The 27,605-nt window shown below is 41.9% G+C and overlaps 1 protein-coding gene across 3 annotated transcripts in view; it reads left to right on the forward strand.

Moving 5' to 3' along the window:
• Positions 1-200: 200 nt before the first annotated feature.
• Positions 201-27,605, forward strand: part of TPP2 (tripeptidyl peptidase 2) — a 43,631-nt gene continuing 16,226 nt past the window's right edge. The window contains exons 1-21 of one of the 3 annotated variants that reach the window (XM_035114937.2): positions 201-449; positions 5,669-5,797; positions 8,731-8,826; positions 9,761-9,865; positions 10,466-10,590; positions 11,508-11,671; positions 12,565-12,719; positions 13,735-13,811; positions 16,401-16,528; positions 16,671-16,770; positions 18,369-18,517; positions 18,666-18,781; positions 20,259-20,427; positions 20,621-20,778; positions 21,706-21,782; positions 22,877-22,983; positions 23,511-23,665; positions 24,343-24,459; positions 25,241-25,341; positions 26,227-26,323; positions 26,494-26,631. In XM_035114937.2, coding sequence (XP_034970828.2) covers positions 285-449; positions 5,669-5,797; positions 8,731-8,826; positions 9,761-9,865; positions 10,466-10,590; positions 11,508-11,671; positions 12,565-12,719; positions 13,735-13,811; positions 16,401-16,528; positions 16,671-16,770; positions 18,369-18,517; positions 18,666-18,781; positions 20,259-20,427; positions 20,621-20,778; positions 21,706-21,782; positions 22,877-22,983; positions 23,511-23,665; positions 24,343-24,459; positions 25,241-25,341; positions 26,227-26,323; positions 26,494-26,631 — 2,628 coding nt within the window. In that variant the 5' untranslated portion in view covers positions 201-284. The remainder of the gene's footprint in view (positions 450-5,668; positions 5,798-8,730; positions 8,827-9,760; positions 9,866-10,465; positions 10,591-11,507; positions 11,672-12,564; positions 12,720-13,734; positions 13,812-16,400; positions 16,529-16,670; positions 16,771-18,368; positions 18,518-18,665; positions 18,782-20,258; positions 20,428-20,620; positions 20,779-21,705; positions 21,783-22,876; positions 22,984-23,510; positions 23,666-24,342; positions 24,460-25,240; positions 25,342-26,226; positions 26,324-26,493; positions 26,632-27,605) is intronic. The other 2 variants (XM_035114935.2, XM_035114936.2) reach the window with 2 other exon arrangements.

The raw sequence follows: 27,605 nt of genomic DNA on the forward strand, positions 1-27,605 counted from the left end.
TGCAACTTGAGTGGCTGCACGTCGGCTCGGACCTGCCGCCCCGCCCCGCCTCGAAATCTACATAAGCCTCTGCAGGGCACATGTAGCACCTGATAGCCGCGCTTTCATTGGCCGAAGTGGGGGAGATCGCGCATGCGCCTGACGCGAAAAGAAGCCTCACGCCCGGCCCGCGTTCTTCCGTCGAGTCAGTGACGTCACCCGGTCCGGCGCCCGCGTCGCGTGCGTGCCCGGTCACTCTCCTCTCGCCTTCTCTCTCTCTCGCTCTCTCTCTCTGCTCATCCAACATGGCGGCGGCGGCCGGTGAGGAGCAGTACCCTTTCCAAGGGCTCCTTCCCAAGAAAGAGACCGGCGCTGCCTCCTTCCTATCCCGGTACCCGGAGTATGACGGGCGGGGAGTGCTCCTGGCCGTCCTAGACACGGGCGTGGACCCCGGAGCGCCAGGCATGCAGGTAAGACAGCACGGGCGGGGTGGGCAGTGTTGCCTATCGGTGAGAGAAGGGACCCCCATCTCTCCTTTGTGAGATTTGAGAAGAGGAGATTGAGCCTCCCCTGTTGTGGGGATTTGGATGGCTGTGGAGGGAAAACAGAAAATAGTGGGAAATAGGTATTGTTATTTTTTAATTGCCCCTGAGACTTAAGTGAGACATTAAACTGGAAAAAAGCCTTGAAGGGTATGAGGGGAGTCCTGCTGGGGCAGATGCTGTTTCCCACCCTGGCCAGCCAGGTTGGCAGTGGGAAAATAAAGCCTTATCTTGCTGTATTCAGAGGGACGCTATCTCTGCGAAGTGCACGTATAACCACTATGGCTTGCAGCTGCTCCTAGGCTTGTGGCAATTATTTTTAAAGCTTGGCAGACTTGTTGTGTTGCGAGTAGCTCGCAAATGTTCGTGTGGAATCGTTTTAAAGGGAAAAGATAAAGGGAGAGCAGCTCTTGTGCATAGAAAGGATTAGTTGAAGCGGGCGAGTGTGTTAAAAAAAAAACCGATGGCAAGGCGGTTATGGACCAGGCTTGACAACACAGCCTATGTTCATGGTCTTATATTGTAGGAGAGCATCCATGTTTGTGTGTTGCACGGAAGATGACAATGAAACTTGCGGTGCATTGAAAATGTCCAAGCTGAAAGATGTTTGTTCTTCTTTCCGATGCTTTTGTCTGAGCCTTTGTTCCAAATTATGCATCAATTGATGCTGTCATGTGTCTCTGCTTGCTTACAGGTTTTGTTGTTTTTGGTTAAATAACACTATTAATCTCCAGAACACACTGCAGCTTAATCATACAGAATTGTGGTAGTTCATTATAGAAAGGAGAGGTTTTATTAAGATACAGTTGTACAAAATGTAATGAAGGAATAGCCCTCTTCAAGTTCTGACTGTGATTGGTCAAGGAAAGGCACCCAAGTATAGTTTAATTCAAGGTAGAACAGATTTATAAAAGGTCAGAGGAGTTACATTTCAGAAGCACTTGCCTCATGTGCAGTGTTTAAACTAGAGATGGTTTAAGCAACTTATGTGGTCCTTCAAACTCACATCATTACTGACTGTTGGTCACACTGACTAGGACTGATGGGAATTGAGTCCAACAAGATCTGGAGAGCCACAGGTTTCTGATTTCTGGTTTAAAGCAATTAAAGGTTGGAATAATAAAAATAACACTTACTGTTTGTCCATACGTGTTAATGACAGGTGTAGGTTGCTGTGATAAATTGTTCACAGTGAAAAAAGCAAACCAGTTCTGCCATACAGTACGAGGCATTTGGGTTAGGTTTATTGACTTTGAAAATATTTACCTAACAAGTTTTTTGATAATCAGATTGAATCACAAGGGAGTACCTTGATTTTTAATGGACAGGAGGAGGGAGGCCATTAATTTTGTTTATTACCCTTCTCAAAACAAATTAAAGCAAGTGGCACACTTGCCCCATTTTAAGCACAATTAAACCTTATTGATTTAAGTGTGACTGTGTGCATAATTATGGCTATTGTGTCTTACAGTAGTACTGCAAGTAGAAATATAGCCAGTCTACTTAAAAGCAAGCCTTCTAGCAAGCATATGAATTTACATCAAGTTCTTTGGTTGGTTTTTTCCACCCAAGATCCAGGTATATTTTCTTTTGAAGCAAATAGCACTGATAGGCACGTTTCTTGTCCAGCATATATTGAATACATAATAGTCAGCATTCTCCCTAAGGCTTTTGTTCTGTAAGTGTAGGTACTTCACTTCACTAGAGATAATATCCCTTTCTCTAGTAAGTAGTAATTCTATCCTCCTTAAATGGTAAAACATTTTGACACTGTTTGTAAGGATGCACATTTTTTACAAGAGTTGGACCTATCATAAAGTTAATGAAACTAAAATGGTTTCTGATTAAATTGACTGGGTTGGCTGTTCTCACAAGACTGGAAAGATGAAAACACATGATAGATTCTGGTAATCTCCTGGAAGATGCTATGAAGCATGACGTGAATGACTAGGGAGGGAATTAAGCTTAATGTAATTGTATTGTTAAATTTTGCCTCTGGGAGAACTTGTTCTTCATCAGTTAACTAGTTATTCAGAGTATAGTTGCTGTGTTTGGGGTGTTATAATTGCTCACAGTTCATGAATAAGATCAAGCATCTGAGTTAATTGAGAAAGGTAGTCTTGCATGTTTGCATTCCTTAGTATGGAAACACTCAGTAGAAACTTTGTTGAAAAACAGTTTCCTGACGGATTGAAATATGAAGTAAAAGCACAACGTTGCCACCCTCAGAACTAAAACTTATGGGATTCCAGCTGCTTTCCATTATTTATTTATTTATTTGTCTATTTAATTTGTATACTGCCCTTCCTCGATCTCAGTTTGCAAGATTAAAATCCAAGATAAAAGTACAAAACACATAGGTAATAAAAATGTACTAACACACGCTCACACACACCAATGACCCCCCCACTCTGCCCACCCTTTCCCACAAACACATTTAAAAGGGTGTAGGATGTTAATCATCCAAAAGGCCTGATGGAAGAGAAACATTTTTGCCTGGCATTTAAAGGTACAGTGGTACCTCTACTTACGAATTTAATGTGTTCTGAACGTACATTCGTAAGTCGAAAAAAATTGTAAGTCGAATCCCATAGGAATGCATTGGGAGAAAAAAATCGTAAGCAGAAGCAACCCTATCTAAACCGCATCCAAGATGGCGGACGGAGCTCCATTCGTAAGTAGAATTATTCGTAAGTAGAGGTACCACTGTATATAATGAAGGTGCCAGCCGAACCTCCCTGGGGAAATGATCACAGGGTCCAGGTTGCATCATATGGAGAGATGTTGTCCATAGATGTACAAGTTTCATCTTCCATCCAGACTGGAACATTGCTAGAATTTAGATAGCTGGATTCTTGATGATTGGCTTATTCTATATATTACCGTATTTGGCCGGGGGGTGGGGGAGAGATAGCTATTGGCTGCTGCCTGAATTGTTGGCGCGGCTCCTGACTCTCCATTGTGAATGTAGGCATAGCCTTGGTCACACCGTCCGGTCTCACCCTTGCTTCATGTGTACTTATTTCAGTATATGTGCTGGAAGGTCTTCACATTTGGCTGATCAATTGCAGACTCCAAGAGGTTTGGCACGAAGGCTGAATTATTTCCTGTCCTTCTCAAATAGGGCAGTGATATATTTGCTTCTGCAATGTATTTTGCCTTGTGATCTTATCATTTTCTGTTAAGATCTGCCCCTGTCTTGTCACATCCACCCACATGTCCTTCCATACAGCTGTTGTTTGTGACAGTATCCTGTTTGTCTGCTTCTCCCTGTGTTGTATCACTTCCTATTGCATCCCACACTCCATATCCTCATCTCTAACCATCTCTCTTTTTAAAAAAAGAAAAGAAAAGAAACACTTTTGAGATGGATGTGCGACTAGACAATCTTAGTGTTCCTAATTGGTATTCCAAGGATAAATACTTTATGGGTGTCATCTTTGAATATTTTTGGCCATACATTTATACTATTTTAATCTACTATATGAACTTGTCTCCTTCCTGAGGTCAATCAGAACCAGTGAAAGCGGTGAATGTCCTGTGTGAATGCCTGGAGGCGGTTGGAGGATGGATGGCGGCTAACAGATTGAGGTTGAATCCTGACAAGACAGAAGTACTGTTTTGGGGGGACAGGGGGTGGGCGGGTGTGGGGGACTCCCTGGTCCTGAATGGGATAACTGTGCCCTTGAAGGACCAGGTGCGCAGCCTGGGAGTCATTTTGGACTCACAGCTGTCCATGGAGGCACAGGTCAATTCTGTGTCCAGGGCGGCTATCTATAAGCTCCATCTGGTACGCAGGCTGAGACCCTATCTGCCCGCAGACTGTCTCACCAGAGTGGTGCATGCTCTGCTTATCTCCCACTTGGACTACTGCAATGCGCTCTACGTGGGGCTACCTTTGAAGGTGACCCGGAAACTGCAATTAATCCAGAATGCGGCAGCTAGACTGGTGACTGGGAGCGGTCACCGAGACCACATTACACCAGTCCTAAGAGACCTACATTGGCTCCCAGTACGTTTCCGAGCACAATTCAAAGTGTTGGTGCTGACCTTTAACGCCCTAAACGGCCTAGGTCCTATTTACTTGAAGGAACGTCTCCACCCCCATTGTTCAGCCCGGACACTGAGATCCAGCGCTGAGGGCCTTCTGGCGGTTCCCTCACTGCGAGAAGCAAAGCTACAGGGAACTAGGCAGAGGGCCTTCTTGGTAGTGGCGCCCGCCATCGGAGGTCAAGGAGATAAACCTGACATTTAGAAAACACCTAAAGGCAGCCCTGTTTAGGGAAGTTTTTAATCTGTGATGTTTTAATGTATTTTGGTATTTGTTGGAAGCCGCCCAGAGTGGCGGGGGAAACCCAGCCAGATGGGCGGGCTATAAATAATAATAAATAATAATGATAATGATAATAATGATAATAAGCAAAGGACCTCTTAAGAGTTCCATCTGTGACAATCATCCATTCATGTTACCTTCATTCTAATGGCCTCCTTTTTATATAAAAAGGGTCAGACTTTCTGTTAGCCCGCAGAGCAGTTTCTGTGGCAGAGAAACAACCTCTTCCAAAGCCCTAGTTGACAGAAGGTTGGTTGTGCAGGGGACTTTTTCCTTCTCTCTGCCCCTCATTGAGCCATTGAAAACTTCCCTCCTGTTGACAGCAGTGGGAGGGAAAATAACTGCACCATCTCCAGGGGTGGCGTATTTCTTGTTTGGTTTTGTGGGGATGTGTTGGGGGAACAGCAGGGTAAACGCAGTGTTCAGCATCCCTTCAGTTGCCCTCTTGGGAGCTTTGGGATTGTTCCCTTTGCCTGTTTTTAATATTCACGCTAATTAAGTTGAAGCTATTACGCTTACTTTGCTGCAGTTATCTGGAAGATGCTTTTATTGAATATGTGTTTATCATACTGTGTTTGTGCTCTTTTTAAATCACATTTGTACTGTTTGAGCGTCATTATTCTACCCTGCCACAGCTCACAATATAATATTTTTTTTAATTAATGCATATTACTTTGCTTTAGGAAACAGTTTGTTCCACACCAAGTAGAAGATGTCCTACACTGTGTGGGACTCCCCCCCCCCAATTGTTCCTGTGTCTATGGAGCATTTATAGTGCAATTATTTGTATCTCCTAATTTTTTTTTATTTTCAGATTACAACTGATGGGAAACCTAAGATAATTGACATAATAGATACAACAGGCAGTGGTGATGTAAACACTTCGACTGTTGTAGAACCAAAAGATGGAGAAATCATTGGTCTTTCAGGAAGAAGTCTGAAGGTAAAGTTTATTTTGAATTAAAGTTGGTGGCCTCTTCTGGGTCATCCTTCGGTTGAAAAATCCAAGATACTCTGTTTAAATGTGAGAGGATTTGAACCACAGGCAAAGTACTCTCCAGCTGTATATACAACAGGACAATTAGTAATCTCCTCAAAACACTTTCAAAGCCCTAGTTGCGCTCCTAACATTTAATTGTGCCTAAGTGTTTATTAAAATTGCATTGGGGGAATACAAGGCCTAGTTCTTGTCTGTCTGAAGGAATGCCTTCTATAGTGTGCACTGAAATCATCCAGAGAGGTTGCTTTACAGCTGCCCCTCTTGGTAGGTGGTCATACAGGTGAAACTCAGAAAATTAGAATATCGTCAAAAAGTGCATTTATTTCAGTAATGCAACTTTTTATTTTTTATTTTTCTTTTAATTTTTACAAATGCTTCCTTTTGGACATTCCACAGTAATAAAACAAATAGTTGCAATAATACTAAACTAAAAATAAACATTGCTATTACATTTCATCAATTACATTCCATTCATAATTGACCCGCCTAACAACAAATAATTGCAATTACAACAAAGAAAGGCTTGACATACCTTGCTTTGCATGTCATGCATCTATCTCATGTATTGGTTTCACCTTTTAAGTTGCGTTACTAAAATAAATGAACTTTTCGACGATATTTTAATTTTCCGCATTTCACCTGTAGGTCATCAGGGTGACAGTGTACCAGTTGGGGAACAAGCCCGCCTAGGGTGCTTGTTTGTCTCATTACTGGCTTTCAACTAGCAGCTGAAAGCTTTTCTTTTCAAATCGTTTCTTAATTGAATATAGACTCAAGGCGGACTGTTCGCCGTTTAAATTGTTTGCTTTTGTATTCTATTGTAAACTGCCCATGGAACTTTTATGTTTATAATAATTCCCGCAAATTAACAGCATACGTAGAGGTTGGCTCACTCAGAACGCGGCACACACAAGTTGATACTTGATATTTATACTGAGGCTTGTGGAAAGATTTCAGAGTCTACATGAGAGCCAGATCCTTAAGACATTGTAGCTGTTTTAAATCCCCACTTCAAGATTTGACGAGCCCTGATAGCTTGGCCCTTGTGATTTATAGTACTTGTTTATTCAGTGCAGTCCTGTGGTTGCAGTCCTGAGAATGGACTGGCAGGAGTGAACCCTTGTACATTGAGATATTGCTTGCTGTTTTAACTGAACTGTTCCCACTGCCAGGGAAACGAGCTACTTTTTAAAAGAGCAGCTTGCCCCTTTGACACAAGAAGGTGCAGTTCATCAAGAAAAGCTAAGGCTTTGTGGATTGTTCTTTCTCATATTCATTCATTCATTCATTCATTGCATCCCATCATAGTTCATTTCCTATTTGTCTTGCATAGTAAAAGGTCAGCCTATTGTGTCATCTGCTGCTATGTTGAAGCCTAGCATCTTCAAAGGCCTTGTTTGACTGACACCAGAGCAGTAAACTCTTAAGATGAAGAGAATATCCTAATGTTTACCACTAACACTCAAGGGTGCTATGTAGTCATGTGCTTTATACTTCTCTGGTGGCATTGTCAAGTTTTGCAGCCTGGTGCTATGCATGTTTACTTGGAAGGTCAATGGATTGAAGCCGGTGGTGTCACTCAGCTGATGACAAGGCTTCTAACAGGAGAATAGGGAGGGGTTAATTTTTAATGATTTCCCCTGCCTCCCAGTCTGCTGTGGAAGACTACTCATCCTGCAGCAGATTGGGAAGACTGCAGAGGGGAAGGGAAAATAGTTAAAAATTGCTTCTCTCTCCCCATTTTGTGATGGAACCCTTGCTGTCAGCTGTGTGGCACAATTAGATATCACCTTATGAATTACCTCCCGTATCAGTCCTACCCAGAGTAGACCCATTGAAAGTAGCCCACATGACTAACTTAGGTCCATTAATTTCAGTGGGTTTGAGTATAAGTTAGTTTGATGCAACCCAAAATCTACAGTTTCAGTCATATACTTAATGTATTTTTATAACATCATTATTTTTATTTATTAGACTTCTATACCATCCCTCATCTGAGGATCACTAAATAGTTTACAGTATAAAAACAAGCATGGTAACAAACAAAAACTACCCACCCCACCCCCAGTTTAAAAGTCCATAGGTTGTTTAATTAGCCAAAGGCCTGCAAGAAAATGAATGTTTTGCCTAAAGCTACGTAACGAAGATGCCAGGCAGGCCTCACTGGGGAAAGCATTCCACAAATGGGGAGCCACTGCAGAAAAGGCCCGTTCCCATGTTGTTTTTGTCCGAACCGCATCTGGAGGAGGCACCCAAAGAAGGGCGCCTCAGATGATGATCACAGAGTGCAGGTAGGTTCATATTGAGAGAGGTCATCCTTGAGGTATTGAGCCATTTTGGGCTTTATAATAGAGCAAAACCAGCATGAATTGGACCCGGAAACTGATTGGCAGCCAGTGCAGTGGGGGCAGGATTGGCATTATATGATCTCCTAATTCCGCACCAGCTGAAGTTTCCGAACTATCATCAGAGGCAGCCCCACATATAACATGTTGAAGTAATCTGGCACTGGTCATACAGGGCGACCAAAGCAATGTGCCTATAAAAGAGACAAGCATTCCTGTAGCTGTATAACAGAGAATATAAATTTGATTGTGAAAGAACTGAGAATAGGCTGGACGTTAATTAATATTCTTTGAATTTTGTTGCACAATACTAATCTGCTTATTGCTTAAATCCTTTGCATGCATCCCAGGGGTAAGCCCAATTGAACCCATTAGACTTAGTTGGATGTACAGTATATAGGCATATGCATAGGATTTGGCTGTGAACAGTTTTCAGCAGTTCACCATTCTTATTGTATACATTTTGTGCATGATCACTGAGGTGGATAGAACGGACAAAATACATAGATTCCTAAATTCTACCTTTTTCAGATCCCAACAGACTGGGTAAATCCTTCAGGAACATATCACATTGGCTTAAAAAATGGTTATGACTTCTACCCTAAAGCTCTCAAGGAAAGAATACAGGTAATTCTTTGCATCTTCATTTTTAAAGTCTTTAATTTGTATACAGGCTCTCTTTTGACACCAAATTATGCTGCAAAAGTAGCAACAGTGCATTAGATTTGTTTATTTGTATCTCACACCAAAATGTAGAACAAAAGTTTCATAGTACGAAAGTAGCGCATAATAGAAATTATGTTTGGCCTGAAACATAAACATGCTGAATTTCCCTGGCAGATCACAACATGCCCAATTAAAAATGAAAAAAAAAATGTTGCTCTTTTAGCAAATATTCAAATAAAATGAAGTAGGATGGAATAAAACAAATTTATTAAAGTTATGTAAAATTTAAAAATAGCATTAAAACAAATTCTAAATCCTGAAAACAGTGGAATAAGCCTTAGGTTGCAGCCCAAAGCCCCTATTTGCTGGGTGATGGTTTCATAGGGCAACAGTCTTCTTCTAACTCACCCAAAACAACTCTCTTGGCCTCTGCCTGTTGATAGATTCCCCCTGGAGGTAGCCTGCAGAAGGTCCCAAAACTGGGGAAGTAGCTGAGCTGGCCTGAGATTCAATGGATCTTTAGTTGACCTTATTGCTATCACTTTGCTCTGCTAGCCCAAACTAGGGAAGAGTGATTTTGCCTCTCCCCCTTTTTCTCCAAAAGACATGAGTGGTGGGCATGTAGCACCAGTTGTACTGCTGTTCCCTGATATTTCCCACCCAGAGTTAGGATTGCTCTGTTAGACTCTCATGAACCCTCCTACCCTTCTGTGCTGTGATTTCCCCCATTCCTTCCTGGTTGACTAATATGTTTCAACCCGCAAGGTGTGTTTCATACTTGCCCTTTGTGATTTAACATGGCATGAAAGCCCAGCCATTTTGGCACAACCCCCTTTTTTTTCATTTGAGTGTAAAAAGATGCCAGTGTTAAAATTCAGTATATCATCTATTGCAGAAAGAACGCAAGGAAAAGCTTTGGGATCCTGTTCACAGATTGGTGCTTGCGGAAGCCTGCAGGAAACAAGATGAGTTTGAAGCTGCTCACAGCTCTCCATCGCAGGTTACTGTTTTAAAACGAACTCCCCTAAGAAGCATTGCTCTGTGTGAAATCCATTGTTGCTCAAGGAGATTTCCACTCACACAACAGAACATGACACAAAGGGAGGGTTCCCTCAAGCTTCTAGAACAGATTTTGGAGTTTGAAAAGGGAGGGAGAAAGGGATGTCTTGTTTCGTGGGTGCAAGTCCATTCTGTTTGTGTCCAGCCACCCTTGCATAAGACCCTGTGATTCATTTTGTAATAATATACACACAGGTACCTAACTTCCACCTCTCTCTGCAGGCTTCATCTGCACTGCCTTGTGCGGATGAGGTTGTGCATTCTGTATGCGATGCAGGTGGGGATACGCCCCCAAAATCCTTGTCTTGGGCTATGGTGCTCCGTTGCACATGGCATATGCTTATGTAGCTGTGATTCGGGTCTAGCTGTACGTAAGCTATATAACTGGTTGCAGAAAATGGGGGGAGGGCACACTGGAGCGAAGATCTTCATTTGTAATTTATGCCTGCAGCTCCCACTGAAGCGAGTGATACGCACATGGCACAGCTGAATCCGGGAATCATTACGTTAGCATACTTGATGACAAATTCTCATCTTTCAGGAAGGCAAACTGATGAAGGAAGAGCTTCAGAGTCAAGTGGAGTTGCTGAATTCTTTTGAGAAAAAATACAGTGATCCTGGCCCTGTATATGACTGCTTGGTGTGGCATGATGGGGAAACTTGGAGGTAATTTTTTTTTAATGCCCATAAAATACGTATTGTCCCTAACTATGCTCACCTTATCTGACATTTTGAAACCGAGGGCAACCAAAATAATTAATGGGATGGAGACACACTCTGATAAGGAAAGGATACGGCGTTTGGACAGAGAGAAGTATTTTCTTTCTTTCTCTTGACACCAGAACTCAGAGCCATCCAGTGAAACTGAATGTTAGAAGATTTAGGGCAAACAAACAAAAGTAGCTTTGAAGCAGGGGTGAAGAACCTGTAGCCCTCAAGGTGTTACTGGACTACAGTTACCATCAGTGCAGCCAGCTCAGCCAGTGGTTGGGGGTGGTACAGTCTTAAAGACACCTGGAGGGCCACAGGTTAATCACCCCTTCTTGGAAGCCTTTCCACTAACTGGGCCAAATGCCACTCTGCCCAGGACTGCTACCACTTACTCAGGTGCCAGGTTTTTAAGATTAATCAGCTGGAGTGAAAATAGTTCTAGATAAGAGGTGCGTGATATTGGTGATCTTTTAGCAGAGGGGATAGAGTGAGCCACCCTCATCTCTTCCACAGCTGGAACGGCTGCTACCAAGTGACAGGGTGTGTGCTGGATGTTTGCTCAGGACCTGCACGTTTACCAATGTTTATTTTCACAAATAAAGCAGTTTGGGAACTTGCTCTTCAGGCCTGCCTAGAGCTGTTGTGCAACTGGTGAGGCACAAAAAAACTAAATAGAGTGTTTTGGTGCAGGCGGCGTGGTTGAACGGGAGGCCCTAAACTGATGAACTCTTTCATTTGTGGAATCAGGTTCATAAACTTGGGGACCATTGCATGTATTGGGGTGGCAGGATTTAAATTACCCTTTTTGGATAGTTCAATACAAGAAAAGAAAACTGTTAACTTGCAAGGTGTGTATATGTTCTTTTCTCTAGAGCTTGTATAGATTCAAGTGAAACTGGTGACTTTTCTAACTGCACAGTTTTACGCAACTACAAGGAAGGTCAAGAATTTGGATCGTTTGGCACGTCGGAGATGTTGAATTACTCTGTCAATATCTATGATGAAGGGAACTTGCTCTCGATTGTCACCAGTGGAGGTAAGCTTAATCATCTAGAAACAATTCTTCAGTGTCCTTCATTTTCTTACTTTTCTAAATGTATAGTTTGCTCTGTTTGTACGGCTAATGTTTCAGATAAATTAGATAAGATAAAAGGGAGGAGCTGTTGTGTTAACACTCAGTTTCAAAGGTCATTCCATAAGTGGTAAGACATGCTCACAGGCAGATCTACAAAAAGTCTGAGCATATATTGATCACTCCAATGCAATACCTGGAGTGAAGAGCTCCACTGATGTGGTTTGTCACATTGCATGGACAACCTTCACAACCATCCCTTAACACACAGGTAGGCAAGCTAAGGCCCGGGACCAAGATCCGGCCCAATTGCCTTCTAAATCCGACCCGCGGACTGTCTGGGAATCAGCGTGTTTTTACATGAGTAGAATGTGTGCTTTTATTTAAAATGCACCTCTGGGTTATTTGTGGGGCATAGGAATTCGTTCATTTCCCTCCCCCCAAAATGTAGTCCGGCCCCCCACAAGGTCTGAGGGACAGTAGATCGGCCCCCTGCTGAAAAAGTTTGCTGACGCCTGCCTTAACACATGGAACTACACATTCATGATTTTCTGTGGGTATAGGGCAGTATATAAATTCAAAATGAATGAATGAATCATCATGAACATTTATATGAACCAAAGCAGTCTATGAAAGATGAGCATTCCCTTATTGCCGCCTTTGGAGCCCTTTTGCAGAACAGCTATCGGGAATACCTTTCCCAGTGCAATTGTCATGCTGAATGTTATATCGAAGATCACGTTGAAAGGGCTTTGTCAGGATTGCTTTGTAAGTGGCGGTAAGGAAAGCTGTATACCCAAACTTGTATGGAAAAAGTGGTTCTGCTCTTTTGATGTGCATTGTCTTTCTTCTTTCAGGAGCACATGGGACACATGTTGCTAGCATAGCTGCTGGGTATTTTCCAGATGAACCAGATCGTAACGGTGTGGCCCCTGGTGCACAGATTCTCGCAATTAAGATTGGTGATACGAGATTAAGCACCATGGAAACTGGCACTGGACTTATCAGAGCTGTAAGTATTGGCAGAGTTGTTGCATGGAAGACTATAGAATCATAGGATTGACAAGGGTCATCTAGGCCAATCCCCTGCCATGCAGGAATCTTGCCCAGCATGAGACTCAAACCTCAGCTATCTCAGACAACGCTAGTACATGTCATGTGTGAATGTGTTTTTGGAGGGGAGTGCAGGTAGAATTTTGTTCATTAAATTTTATTGTCCAGTTGTCCATGAAATTCCCCTTTACTTCATGGGAACAGTAGTTCTTTGGAAATGAAGAAGTGCAGACTTGCTTTCAGAGTACCACTGCCAAGCAATTTAGCAATTGGCTAAAAATAGTTCCGAGCAGTCACTAGTGGCAAAGAGTGAAAGGCCACACACATTTTAATTTAAACAAGAGATAGCCAGCTGCTTCAATTAAATCCTCCTCAGACAAGCTGCCTGAGGATCACATGCACACACTATTTATATTAAGCATTTTTGCCCCATTCTTTGCTCGAAAGGCTGCTGCAGTAGCTTAATGGAAAAATATGGCCATGACATCACTGCCTTGCGCATTGTCCAAGGAGGAGTCGTTCATCTAATCAGGTCTCTTCTTCCCGAAAGAAAGACCCTTGCTTGGGTCCCCACACCATGAGATCACCAAGGGAGTAATGCCAGCTGATCTGATTCTTAAATGTTGCATGTGATCCTAGCATCTCCCATCAGAGAAAACGCCCTCCCATCAGATGTCAAAAAGGAAAACAGCTACCAGATTTTTAGAAGACATCTGAAGGCAGCCCTGTTTAGGGAGGCTTTTAATGTTTAAGAAATTAGTGTATTTTTATGTTTCTGTTGTAAGCCGCCCAGAGTGGCTGGGGAAACCCAGCCAGATGGGCGGGGTATAAATAATATATTATTATTATTATTATTATTATTATTATTATTATTATTATTATTAGCAAAAATGCCAGTTAGCAATATCGTGCAAGCAGACAGTGCCACAGTATGCATTATGGTTTAAGCGTTGCAATTCTCTTCACTTCAACAGATGATAGAAATAATAAAATATAAGTGTGACCTTGTCAACTACAGCTACGGAGAGGCAACTCACTGGCCAAATGCTGGGTGAGTGGACTACGTTTTTATGACCCTTACTTTGTTCCATCGTGGGTAGCCAGCTCCAGTATCCTAGAGCCGGGTTTTCAGCTTTCATCTACCGGAGTGCCTCTTGATTTGCACGTGGTTCAAGGGATCTTGTTTGTGCCCCAGATCACTGGGCGGTTCCGCTTTCAAAGCTAGGAGCTGGGAAGAGGTGGAGGCTCGTTGAAGAGGCAGCCACTGCAAAGCCATGTGTGTAACATGAAGGAAACAAAGTAATGGGGGCAAGGTGGGGGTAGCCAGCAGGACCGAGGAGTCATTCCTTTAATGTGGCAGCACTTGTGCTTTGGAACGCAGTGTCCTCTTTTAAATACCTGCTGAGAGCTATTCTGCTTCAGTGGGCCTATTCAGACATGTGATTTGGACAGTATCTATTTTTCCCGTTTGTTTTACATGTTATATTGAATTGGTTTTAGATGTTTTTAACAGTTAATATATACATTTATATTTTATTTTGTATTTTTTTATCATAGAGGTATTTGCTGCCTTATTTATAAATTCAGTAAATAAAAAATAAATCTAAGTTGCTAGCTTAGTGTTTCCCCAACTTGGGTTCCCATGTCACAGACTGGTTGGATGCAGAGGAATGGTGGGAAGAACCAGCTGGGGAAGCCCCAAGGGGGAAACGCTGAGGGCCTGGGGAGTAGCAGTGGGACAATGATGTGTGGTCAAAGGGGGGACTGGGAAAAGACTGGGAGGAGATGTCAGAAGCTGGAGAAGTGACGGGTTGGTGAGTGGGGGGAGTCTGTGGCAGAGAGAATCAGGCAGAAGCTGAAGTAGGAGAGGAGGGAGGCCAAGAGGCAGAGATGAGTCTGGCTAGTGAAGAAGCAGAAATGTCTCCCCCTCCTTCAACAAGCTCCCTTCCCCGCTGGTCTCCCAGAACCAGGAGAGGCATGAAAAGGGCAGAGCAAAAGTTAGCTTTGCACAGGCACAGTCTCACATGGGAGAGAGGAGGGGACTTAGGCAGCTGTGGGAACTGCTTCATGGGGGCAAGACTTGCCAGAGATGAGTTGCTGTGCTCATTAGGCCTGACACTCCTGTGCAGATCCCCTTTTTTGCTAGTAATGAGTTAACTCCAACTTGCTAAGAGTGATTTACTGCTGGCTCACTCCTCTCATGGGACTACAACTCCCATCATCCCTAGCTAGCAGGACCGTCCCAACAACAGCTGGAGACTCAAGTTTGAGAAACAGTGTGCTAGCTCATATTTTTAAGGGAGGCACTACAGGAAGTTATCAGGTGAAGACAGTGTACTAGATTTTTCAGTCAGATATGTTGGCCACCTACAGATACCTGGCGGGAAAACTGGGGGTGTTGGGTTATTGCAGTCATGCAGTGCATTATGTGGAAGTGTTGTTGCTTGCAGCAGGGGTGGGCAGAAGGTAGATTGGGAATTACTGGTTGATCTCTGGCTGATGTGTACTAAATTGGCAAATGCTTCTGGTTCCTTTTCTTTTTCAAGAATAGTAACCACCAGACAATTTTTCCACCTAAATTATAAATTGCTAGGCTCAACAAGTGCTCACAGACACCCTGTTCTTTAATTTGAAGTGCATGTATTTCAAGCTCTGGTTGGTAGATCTTGGGGGTTCTAGTAGAGAAGCAAAAGTAGGTCTGAAGAGTCTGCCCATAGGGCTGTTGAAGGAGGACACAGAGTTGCCTTGTGACTTGGAGGGTTTTTTTTAAAAAAAATCTTTCGCTTTTTTGCACAGAAGTGACACCCAGTGAAAAGCACACACTAATGCAGAATTTGACATTTTCTTGCCAAGTGATTCATAGCTTTAGTTCTGGATCAGCTCCCTCACTCTAATCAAGACGTTTTGGGATGGGAGGCACCTTTGTGTGTGTGTTTTTCCGGACAACCTGAGGAACAGTCTGTTTGACTATGTTCCCAAATGCTTTAGCTTAATAAGGCAGGGTGCTCATCCATTACCACTTTGCTTGAAATGGCCCTCTTTCTGTTGGAAGCCCTGGCCCTCTTTCTGCATCCCTACAGTGATGTCACAGAGCTGCGTAAGTGGCATCCACTGCCAAGAAGTGGGCAGTACATAGCAAATAGTAAACAGCTTTAGGCTGCAGCGTGCAGAGATCTTTCGTTGACAGTTTAAATGGTTTTTATTGAAGGAATTTCATAGATAACAAGGGTACATGCAACATCTCTGTTCTCAGTTGATAGAGATCTTTCTATAGGTTGTTTACATTCAGTGTGAGACGCTGCTGTCATAGACATGGGGTTGAATGAATCGGGGAGAGACGGGAAGAAAAATGACTTTTCCCATTCTTTAGTTTCACGTATGTGCAGAGTTTTTGTGTCAGCATCACGAGGATAGGTTCATTATTTGTCTGTTAGTTTGTTTTGGTGGTGTGAGAAGTTAGAGAGTAAATCGCTTAGCGGTTCCATTTATCAAGCGGTATAGGAATGTTTTCAAATAAATATACAGGAATCTGTTTAATGAAAACTGTCCAGCTCTGTCTATGAGCATTTTTCACAGGCAGGGGGAGAAGACAAGCAGAAAGGGCACCTGCTCAACCTCTTTCTTTCTTTCTTTCTTCTAGGAGAATATGTGAAATTATAAATGAAGCTGTATGGAAACACAATGTAATCTATGTTTCAAGTGCTGGGAACAATGGTCCTTGTCTGTCGACAGTTGGTTGCCCAGGTGGAACTACATCTAGTGTGATTGGCAAGTATTTTTATTACTATTTTTCTAATTACATAACAATTCTGAGAGTAGAAAGAAACCAATATTTTATTGAGGCTGGGAATAGGCTTGTTGATAAGACCTTGTGTTCTCAACCCCTTCATCTGCCAAATAAACATTCCAGGTGTTGGTGCTTATGTGTCGCCTGATATGATGGTTGCTGAGTATTCCTTGCGAGAGAAACTTCCTGCAAATCAGTACACTTGGTCATCTCGAGGGCCTAGGTAAGTGATATATAGATTCATGAGATCATATGAGGCGTCACATTATTTGACAAAATCTGCCTGAAAGTAAAGGGAAAATGTGGTTTTAAAAAACTTCGCTGATCTCTGGGACCTATATTGATGTAATAGGAATGACTCCTGAGATAGTTTTGAAGCTTCCTGCTTATCGTAGTGAAAATTAGATGCTGAGCTTTGAAATATCAAATGCTGCAAGGTGGTCATGAGCAGAATAAGCAACACAGCCCAAGAAACCTTGTGTAATTTATCAATCAGCTGCAAGATCAGGCCCTTTTCTTTTTTTCAAATTTCCAATACTTTGCCAAGAGCCTAGTGAGTAGATAGAACCAAATCCTAATTGATTTGCGAAGTGTTTGAGAAAAGACATTATTCCAGAAGAGAGAGGAGTGGGTTGAGGAGATAAAGGGTTTCAGGCAGTGGGTAGATGCAGGCAGTAAGTGGTAACTTACTATAATATATAATAATAAAATATTTCTTGTACGCCACCCATCAGGCTGGGTTGCCCCAGCCACTCTGGGCAGCTTCCAACAAAATACAAAGGGACAAAACAAAACATCAAAGATGAAAAGCTTACAACTTGGCAAAGTAGTTGTTTCATCTTGTCAAGTAGTGAGCATCTGTAGCTGAATAGCAGGACCAATGCATAAGGTTCTGGCTTCAATCTCCAGTTAAAGGTTCTCAATAAACAGTGGCTAGGAAAGATCTAGCCTTGTATGCTAGAGAGCCTCTTGCCAGTCAGTGGACATTTGGACTATGTATGTAAACCAAAAGTAGCTCCGTATGCTCAGATGAAGTGTATGTTGCCAGATGTACATATCCTCCTGTAAGTGGATTAAAAAATTGGATTTAAAAAAATCTGAGAGAGGAGATAGGTGACCTTCCCCCCCCCCCAATTGTTGGACAATATAGATGATCAATATCAAGTGATTGTATGCACACCATGGTAAGTCACTGCTTGGTAGGCCATCATCTATATTAAGGTGGCATGTTGATGGTTAAGCATTCATGTACAGTGGTACCTCGGTTTATGAACACAATTGGTTCCGGAAGTCTGTTCATAAACTGAAGCGTTCATAAACTGAAGCGAACTTTCCCATTGAAAGTAATGGAAAGTGGATTAATCCGTTCCAGACGGTCCGCGGAGTAACCGTTCATAAACTGAAGCGAACTTTCCCATTGAAAGTAATGAAAAGTGGATTAATCCGTTCCAGACGGGTCCGCGAAGTACTTAAACTGAAGCGTACATAAACTGAAACATGGGTGTAATTGGTTCCAGAAGTCTGTTCATAAACTGAAGCGTTCATAAACTGAAGCGAACTTTCCCATTAAAAGTAATGGAAAGTGAATTAATCCGTTCCAGATGGGTCTGCGGCGTTCATAAACCGAAAATTCATAAACCGAGGTGTTCATAAACCGAGGTTCCACTGTATTTAGGATTCTCTTACGGGAGTCGGAAGGGGATTTTGCATGGCTTCGCCTGCGTATGACTCTAAAAGAGGAATAATTGAACAGCTTATGAAGTAACAGGTGGGTTGTTAGCATTTTAACTCTATATTTGCTCTATTTTCTATTAATTTCAGTACTGATGGAGCACTGGGAGTAAGCATCAGCGCACCTGGAGGCGCTATTGCCTCCGTCCCTAACTGGACATTACGAGGGACACAGCTCATGAATGGCACATCAATGTCTTCACCGAACGCATGTGGTGGCATTGCTTTGGTACTGTCAGGTAACGTGGAACGCCACTGTTTAAAGCAAGTTTCTTTTTGGTTAAAGTAAAAGAGTGTTTCATAATGTGCAAGAGATTCCTTTGATAATGAAGATTCACTTGTGAGGAGCATTTCTCTTATTGCTGTCAATGAATTCCCCACTTACAGGACTTAAAGCTAATGATGTGCGCTACACTGTTCACTCGGTCAGGAGAGCGCTGGAAAATACTGCGGTGAAGGTGGAAAACATCCAAGTGTTTGCCCAAGGACATGGTGTTATTCAGGTAATTACAAGCTGGAGTGCAAATAAACAAATCCTGTTGTCGTCATCAAAACTGTCTCATCAGTCTTTTAGGTCAGCTGAAAAACAAATCTTATTTGTTGATAAACAAATGTATCCCTGGTGTTCCACTCCAGTATTTGAGGTTTAGCAATTCCCCCCCCCCTCCCTGCACCAGCCAACTCCTAGTTTTATTGAACTACTTCCTATATTGCTTCCTTTTTTTCCAGTAAGCTTTCATTCAAACCTACTGGCTTACGGGACAATACTGAAGCTGCAAACTAAGTGCTGAAACAAATGCTTGAGGCAAGAGGCGATGCCCGATATACATTTTTATTTATTTATTATTGAATTTATATACCGCCCTATACCCACAGGTCTCAGCCGTCCACAGAATAAAATCAAGATAGAAAACCACAAAATACATAATAAAATAACAACAGCAACCCAATAGGCCCCCCCCCAACATTTTAAAAGGGCATAAGATGTAAATCAGATCAACCAAAGGCCTGGTTAGAAAGGAACGCTTTTGCCTGGTGCCTAAAGGTGTATAATGAAGGCACCAGGCGAACGTCCTTGGGGAGAGCATTCCACAGACAGGGAGCCACAGCAAAGAAGGCCTGTTCTTGTGTTGCCACCCTCCAGCCACACAAAGGAGGGCTTCAAAAGATGATCTCAAGCTCCTGGTAGGTTCATATGGAAAGAGGCAGTCCTTGAGGTATTGCAGTCCTGAGCTGTTTAAGTGGATATATTCCAGTGTTATATGGCTCCTTTTATTTCCTCATAACCTGTTTTATTTGTTGCTCTTTTCATTGTTCTTTTGATACCAGTTATTTGATTGCAATCCTATGCACATTTAGTGGGAGTAAATCCCACTGAACACAGACTTAGCAAGGAACCCCTGTTGTGGAAGTTTGTCTGCCTGCTGCGTTTCTCACACAGCTTGGCATATGGTGTTACTGCTTATCCTTATATCCTGCTTTTGAATGAGCATGCTGCTGAATACCCACAAAAACCCTATTTAAAATATAATTTGAAATGCAACCAGATTTGAAAGAGAGAGGAGAAAGTGATCACACAATAAAGTATAAACATCCTCCGCATTGTCAGCTTAGCTGAGAAAGACCTCCTAAAAGGGAATGTCTTCATCCCTTTTCTAATAGGATAAAATGAGCTGTCCAGGTGTTCTCGCTGCTGGGTCTCTCTTGGCAAGGGCCTCTCCCAGGGAAGTTGATTTACTGAAAACATTTTCCCTTGCCTTTGATCCACTGGGTGCTCTTTCTTGTTTGGAAAGGCTGTGGCACATTTTGAAGACGTTTTATGCTTTCCTGCCAAGCTGGAAGGAGCCTTGCCTTGTGGAAACGCTATGAAGGGCACTGAATTACCACTTCTAAGCGGACATGGGCATAAAAGTGATTTTCATGGGCTTCCACATTTTCAGTAAATTCCTTTTGATTTCCTCTCCACTCTTCTCTCAATAGGTTGATAAAGCCTATGACTACCTCATCCAGAACTCATCATTTGCTGACAACATAGGCTTCACCATTACTGTTGGCAACAACCGTGGAATCTACCTCAGAGATCCTGCCCAGGTAGCTGTGCCTTCTGACCATGGTGTTGGCATAGAGCCCTTCTTCCCTGAAAACACAGGTAGGAGAGGTGCAGCGATATTAAATATTTTCATGGCTGAACAAAGGGGGAAGTAGGGGCTTATGTTTAAGTTTGCCATAAAATCACAAAAAGACTATTTTTAATTTAAAAATCCCTTGTGTTTATAATTTCTTCCTAATTAAAACCGCTACAGACGGAGTAAAATCCTTAACTTTGCACATTCTTCTTCCAGACAATGCTGACAGGATATCTCTCCAGCTTCATTTAGCTTTAACTTCAAACGCATCCTGGGTTCAGTGCCCTACTCATCTGGAGCTCATGAACCAATGTAGACATATTAACATTCGCGTGGATCCGCGTGGTCTGCGAGAAGGAGTTCACTATACAGAGGTATTGTCTTTTTTTTTTTGCAAATTATATTTTATTAGTTTTCAAAAAATAATAATGAATTTACATCCATTGAATACAATTTAATACAAATGTAAAGTTGACTTCCTGTCCTGTTGGGGTCCCCTCCCCCAATGTTTCCTCTCCCCCTTCTTGCTGCAATTTAAGTAAATTCCTTTACTTAAAATTGTTTAACATTTTATTTATTATTTTCATTTATCCTTTTCCATCAGCCATTCATATTTCAGTTGGTGCTCGTAACTATAAAACGTTTCTTATAAATCCACTATAATTGCTCCTCACTGGCCGTTTTAGTCTTAGGATGTAAACTTTCCACCAGTTCGGGTTGGGCTCTTGACAATCATTTGGTGTAGCAGGGTCCTCCACAAACCACCCCCTATAGCACTGGCAAGAGGACAGTAGCAAAGTTCAGCTTGAATTGCTCCAAGGGGCTGTTTGCAGAGGTAGGGTTTCAGAGAGGCGATTCCTTCAGTCTTCTGCAGATAAGATTTGGGGCAGAGGGGGGGAAATTAGGAACAGTGTTCAAGAAGCATTGTGAATAAGTTTGAACTAGCAAGCCCTTGGCTGTCGAACATTATGTGCATTTGTTCACAAGGTGATGGGGAAACAGATTGGAGTGTATTCATTAGAGGACTATATTTAATGTGTTAGGGCAAAGGTGGCCAAACAACACAATGTCTTCTAGAAGTTTGTGCAGCTCCCATTGACTCTTCTAGCTGGGGCTGAATGGAGTTGCAGTCCTACAGAATATGGAGGGCACCCTGTTGGTTATGCTTGCGGTACAGTTACAGAGTTCCAGGAAGTATAGTTGTAAAAGATTAATACATGGCAGCTTATCAGTATCTTCAAAGGACTGAGGCTTGTTTTTAAATTCAATTCCTAATTTTATTGCATTTTCAACTTTTTTAGGTGTGTGGTTATGAAATATCTATGCCTAACGCAGGCCCCCTGTTTAGAATTCCAGTAACTGTTGTTATACCAGCAAGGTAAGTGACTTTTTTTTCCGCCTTGCAATGCTTTGTTGAAAACAAACTTGCAACTACAGTACGTAATCTTTGTGGGAAAATCTGGCTTCTATCTCTGCCTTTGTATCTTTCACCACTACCAGTAGGCAGAATGCAAACCTTCCCTTGTATAATGCAACAGTTAAAATGGCAAGAGTGACCACTAGCATAGATCACAGGCTAGAAAGCGGGACAACAAATTTCCAGGCTCTGACATGGACTCATTGTTAGAATTTTGAGAAGTCGCTTACCGTCCCATCTATGCAATGGGAATCATTTACAACACAGTAAGGAACTCTGTATAAATCGGTAGTTCAGTAGTGCCTCGACTTACTAATTTAATCCGTTCCGAAGGCACCTTTGTAGGTCGAAAAATTCGTAAGTCGAAAAGCACCATTGGAAACACGATTTCCCATAGGAATGCATTGGAAACGAAAAAATTCGTAAGTTGGAAAAACCCTATCTAAAACCGCTGCGGTTTCCGTTCGGATGTCGAAAAAAAATTGCCCCATTCGTAAGTTGAAAAATTCGGTTGTCAAGTCGTTCGTAAGTCGAGGTACCACTGTAGTGATAGTATATGTATATAAGAACTCTGCTAAATCAAACTCTCTAGTCCATCATCCAGTTTTCAAAGTACTGTAGTCTTCTCTTAGTGTGTGTCTGCAGTATCTGATATTCAATAGGAGCAGCAGCAGTGATGTCTTCTGTTTGTGTTATGCACATCTAATGCTCAGGAAATATTTATTCCATGTAAACCATGACTTGACATAAGTATAATGATTTGCCACTTTAAAGGAGCCTGAATTAGTTATCATTGAGGGTCCAGTTTCCTGTCAGTGTGCATCTTGATTATTAGTCAAGGGTATATATGTAAGCATTAGCAGGTATCTTAAACCAGTTGCTCTGATCAGAGCCTCATTTTTCTAAAAGAGAGAGAGAGAGAGAGATGCTTTTCCTGCATTTGTGAGCTGCTTGAATTGTTGACTCTACACATCTTTAAAATACCTTGCATATTCCAACCTGTAACCCTCTCCTTAAGGATTTTTGCGCTTTCTAAACATTTCCTCTCTTCACAGAACAGATGAAGCTTCACACTATGATCTCAAGTTCACTGACGTGCATTTTAAACCTGGTCAAATCCAAAGACACTTTGTTGAAGTCCCTTCTGGAGCAACGTGGGCTGGTAAGGCAAATTAGGTAGCAAATTGTTGAAAAGTTAATTGTACGGTTTAAGATCTGAGTGACACTTTCTGTATTTGCATGTCACTTTAAGAGTCCAGATTTTAAGTTGTCACTGCTTAATTCTCCGACCTGTTCAGAATTTGTGTTATACAGTACTTTAAAGGATAATCAGTGTATCCCTTTATCAAGGAATTAAGCACACACTTGGCTTGCTACCCTGTTTCTCCTAAAATAAGACATACCCATAAAATAAGCCATAGCAGGATTTCTAAGCATTTGCCGCAATATAAGCCATACCCTGAAAATAAGACATAGTGATAGGCGCAGTTCTGGAGGGTTCCAAGGAAGAGGCTATGCTGGACATGTAATTAAAAAATAAGACATCCCCTGAAAATAAGCCACCGTGTGTTTTTTTGAGGAGAAATATAAGACGGTGTCTTCTTTTCAGAGAAACACGGTAGCTTCAGAGGAGTGAGTCAGAGGTCCATAGAGCATTAAGACTAAAGCTGTGCCTTTTCTCTTACCTAGAAGTAACAGTATGTTCCTCATCACCTGATGTAACTGCCAAGTTTGTTCTCCATGCGGTTCAACTAGTAAAGCAGAAGGCGTACCGAAGCCATGAGTTCTACAAGTTCTCTTCAATACCAGAAAAAGGATCAGTTACTGAAGCGTTTTCTGTTCTAGTAAGTGACCTTGAATTAAGAATAGAGTTAAGTGCTGCCCTATAGAGTGCAGTAATAGGCAATGATGATCTGCTGAATATTGTGGTGGTGTTTTTTTCTAAAAAAAAAAAATATATGGCTGCTCCTGTTCTGGCTACCCCTGCTCCAGTGTCAAAAGGGGGTTGTGACCGCCTGACCCCCTCCAACTTTATCATTAGAAAATAAGAGAATGGAACTTAATGAATAGTGAATGGTTAAATAAAAGATATAAAATAACTGTTCGGAAAGTTGTACACTGCAGTTCTGGCCATGCCCATTTTCATACGCAGCCCCCAGATGGTTGAAAATGGGTCAGTGGTGCTCTCGGCCCAGAAAATGTTTGCCTTTCTGCCCTAGACTAACATTATGGGTTCATTTTATGAATAAACTGGCTAGCCATTTATAGTTTTCCTAATAGAATCTGTGTGGGCTACATCTGAAGCCTTCTGCCTATAGCTGCCTGTTGTTGCATGACTAAATAATGTGCATAGTAATTGGAGTTGGATGAGAATGGATCCTTTAAGGTAGTTTTGCAACCAAGGTATTGTGGGTTTTTTTTTTTAAGTATTCTGAGCTGCACTGGGATTCTAAAGGGGGGGGGCTTCGTAAAGAATGAAAGTCAGATATACATCTAAATCTTCTTCTTTCCCCCCATGAAGGGTGGAAGAACAATTGAATTTTGCATTGCCCGTTGGTGGGCAAGCCTCAGTGATGTCAGCATTGATTACACCCTTTCCTTTCATGGCATAATTTGCACTGCTTCTCAATTAAACGTCGTGAGTATCATTCTGTGTTGTCTTTATTTTGCTTTATGGATCATTTAAAGGGTGGGAGAAAATGCTTGGAGAGCTATGACTTCTTGGTATGAAATTCCGTAGTCACTGTTGAGGTTTTTTTCTTAAAAAAAAAAATCCTGGAGTGTTATTTTAAAATATGTATAGGTTGCCTTTCTGACTCATCCAAGCCTGGTTGACTCATTGTGGTTGACTTAATTATTTATATGTTCATTCTTTTATCTGAAATGTGTTCAGCATTTTATTGTATCATAAATTATTTGAAAGGTTCCTATTCGGAGGCTTAGCCGCCTCTCCTGCTTCATTTCGGGGGGGGGGGCTTTTTTGGTGCTGCTCCCTTTTCTCCCCTTCCTTGCTCTCCTAATACCCCAACTTTCCTACTGTCTCACTGGCTTCTGGGTTCCTGACTTCAGAATAACTGGATGTATTTCTCGTAAATGTGGAGTGCTTGCATGCCTGTCTCCCTGTAGAATTATCAAGCTCACTAACCCTTTATTTTTGGGAAGAGTTGTAGGTCAGTGGTAGAGCATCTGCTTTGTTCAGTCCCAGGCAATCTTGATGCAGGGCTAGGAATGTCTCCAGTCTGAAATCCTGGAGGGTCACTGTAGAATATACTGAGCTAGATAGATCAATGGTCTGAGTTAGCTTCCTACATTCCAGTTCATCAAATGCTTCTTCATGTAGACGTCCACATGCACACCACCTAATTCATAATAACGTCCAGCAGAAAATAAGTCCTAACAAGCACCCCTTATTTTTTTAGCATGCTTCAGAAGGCATTGTGCGCTTTGATGTTCGGACAACATTGCGATACGAAGACATTGCACCTTCTATAAATCTGAAAAGCTGGGTTCAGACACTAAGGTAACGGTAGTTTAAATAAAAAACCAGGGAGCTGTGTTGATCCACAATATGTTTTGGTCCACGTGAAATGAAGGCCAAACAAGGTTCACACTAAGCAACTCTTCCAGAGACTGAATAGGAACGTACAGTCTACCTTGGATCCCAAATGCCTTGGTACTCAGATGTTTTGGCTCCCGAATGCCGCAGACCTGGAAGTGAGTGTTCCGGTTTGCGAACTATTTTTGGAACCCGAACGTCCAATGGGGCTTCTGCGGCTTCCGATTAGCTACAGGAGCTTCCTGCAGCCAATTAGAAATTGCACTTTGGTTTCTGAACATTTTGGAAGTCGAACACACTTCTGGAACAGATTCCATTTGACTTCCAAGGTACGACTGTGGAGGGATTTTTACAGGAGGGTATGATGTTGAGTCTTATCTGCATTTTGTTTCTGTCTTAAAAGTGGCGATGGTAAAAGCTTCCTGCAGGCAAGGTAATGATTCTGCCTCAGGATACACAGCAGCAAAGTAGTTAAATTGGAAGTTCATGAGTCTAAAACAATGGGATTTTTTCCATTAGTGATATAATGAAAAACCTAAAGCTAGAATCATGATTATTTAGCATGACTTGGGCTAATGAGAGTCGCAGTCCTGAGAGCCACTAGCAGAACAGACTATCTGAGCTCCATTGCTCTGCCCTCTTTAAAAGGCGAGGTTGGATATCACCCAGGTTTTTATATGATTATATTTTTAGGTTGTTGGAACTTTAATTTTATTGTTTAAATTTTGTACACCACTTTGCGTGAGAATTATTTCAGAAAAGCGGCATATGAAATTTGTGAAATGTGTTTTTAAAAAATGCATCCTGAACCTAGCTCCTAATGCTTATCATTGTATTGCTGAATTACAGGCCACTGAGTGCTAAAATAAAGCCATTAGGATCACGGGATGTTTTGCCAAATAATCGACAATTGTATGAGATGGTTTTGACGTACAACTTTCATCAAGTAAGTTTGCATTATTAAACCAGAGTTCCCAAAGAAATACTGTTCTCATATGTAGGTAAGGCCCTAGTGTATTTAACTGTACGTTAAATATAAGCTGTATCCTAAGCTGTGTGTATAGAAATGTGGTTTTTATTATTGAATATCCTTAACATACTCGTGGCTTTTTTCAGCCTAAGAGCGGAGAAGTCACTCCCAGTTGTCCTTTGCTCTGTGACCTCTTGTATGAGTCAGAATATGACAGCCAGTTGTGGATCATCTTTGACCAGAATAAAAAACAGATGGGGTCAGGAGATGCCTATCCTCACCAGGTATGTTTTATTTTGTTGTTCTTCTTGTTATGTATTTTGTGTTTTTATTTTTGTTCGTGTGTTTTTGCTGTGAACCGCTCCGAGATCTACAGACTGAGGGCGGTATATAAATTTTTTTTTTTTTTGAACATACTTTTTATTAATTTTACAAAATACAAAAAAGCAAAAAAAAAAGGTACATACTTAAACCCCTTTTCCACCTCCTTCCTACCCACCCACATGGGTCCTCCCCTGCCACAGAAGTATCCCATGTATGTGAACAGTCAGAGATGGTCCATTTTATGCTTGGGTTTCTGTCCTCCCCCCCCTCCCCTGGCCCCAAAGCCCCCCCCTGCCACCAGGGAGCTCCAGCAAACCAGGGCAGTACGCAGGAGGACATCCATCCAACCATCTATTGTCATACCAAAAAAAAAAAAAAAAAAGAGAAAAATAGAAATAGGAAAAAAGGGGAAAAAAAAGAAAGGGCGAAAAAAGAAAAAAGAAAAAACAATACAAAACAAAAAAATTTTTCTTGCATTCATAGTTGTAAAACCATATTTTGTGGGCTTCCCCTCCCCCCCCCTTCCCCGGTTTTCATCCCTTTTTTATCATCTGCAACAGTTTCTTACTTTATAAAAATACACCTTTGCATCTTATACAACTTATAAATCAATTGTTAACATTTTCATCTAATATTCAAATCACTGAGAAATCAAACTCCCATTTTCTCTTCCCGTGCCTAATTTTTTGTTTTTTCTCCCTCTATAAGCCTCCATATTTTCACATTTTCCAAAATCCATTCACTTTTAAAACTATAACTATTCTCAATTTAACCTTACATCCCCGATTGCCGGCTTCCCCCCCCAATCCAGTAAATTCCAAAATCAGCAGACCAGTTATAAACCTGTTAATCCATCCTTAATCACAACATCACTTTCCCTTCACCCCACCCCCTGTTTACAGTCTTTTGTCATCCAGGCCACCATACAGGACCC

This window comes from Zootoca vivipara, chromosome 4 (assembly GCF_963506605.1).
Source record: "Zootoca vivipara chromosome 4, rZooViv1.1, whole genome shotgun sequence".
NCBI classification, from domain to species: domain Eukaryota; kingdom Metazoa; phylum Chordata; class Lepidosauria; order Squamata; family Lacertidae; genus Zootoca; species Zootoca vivipara.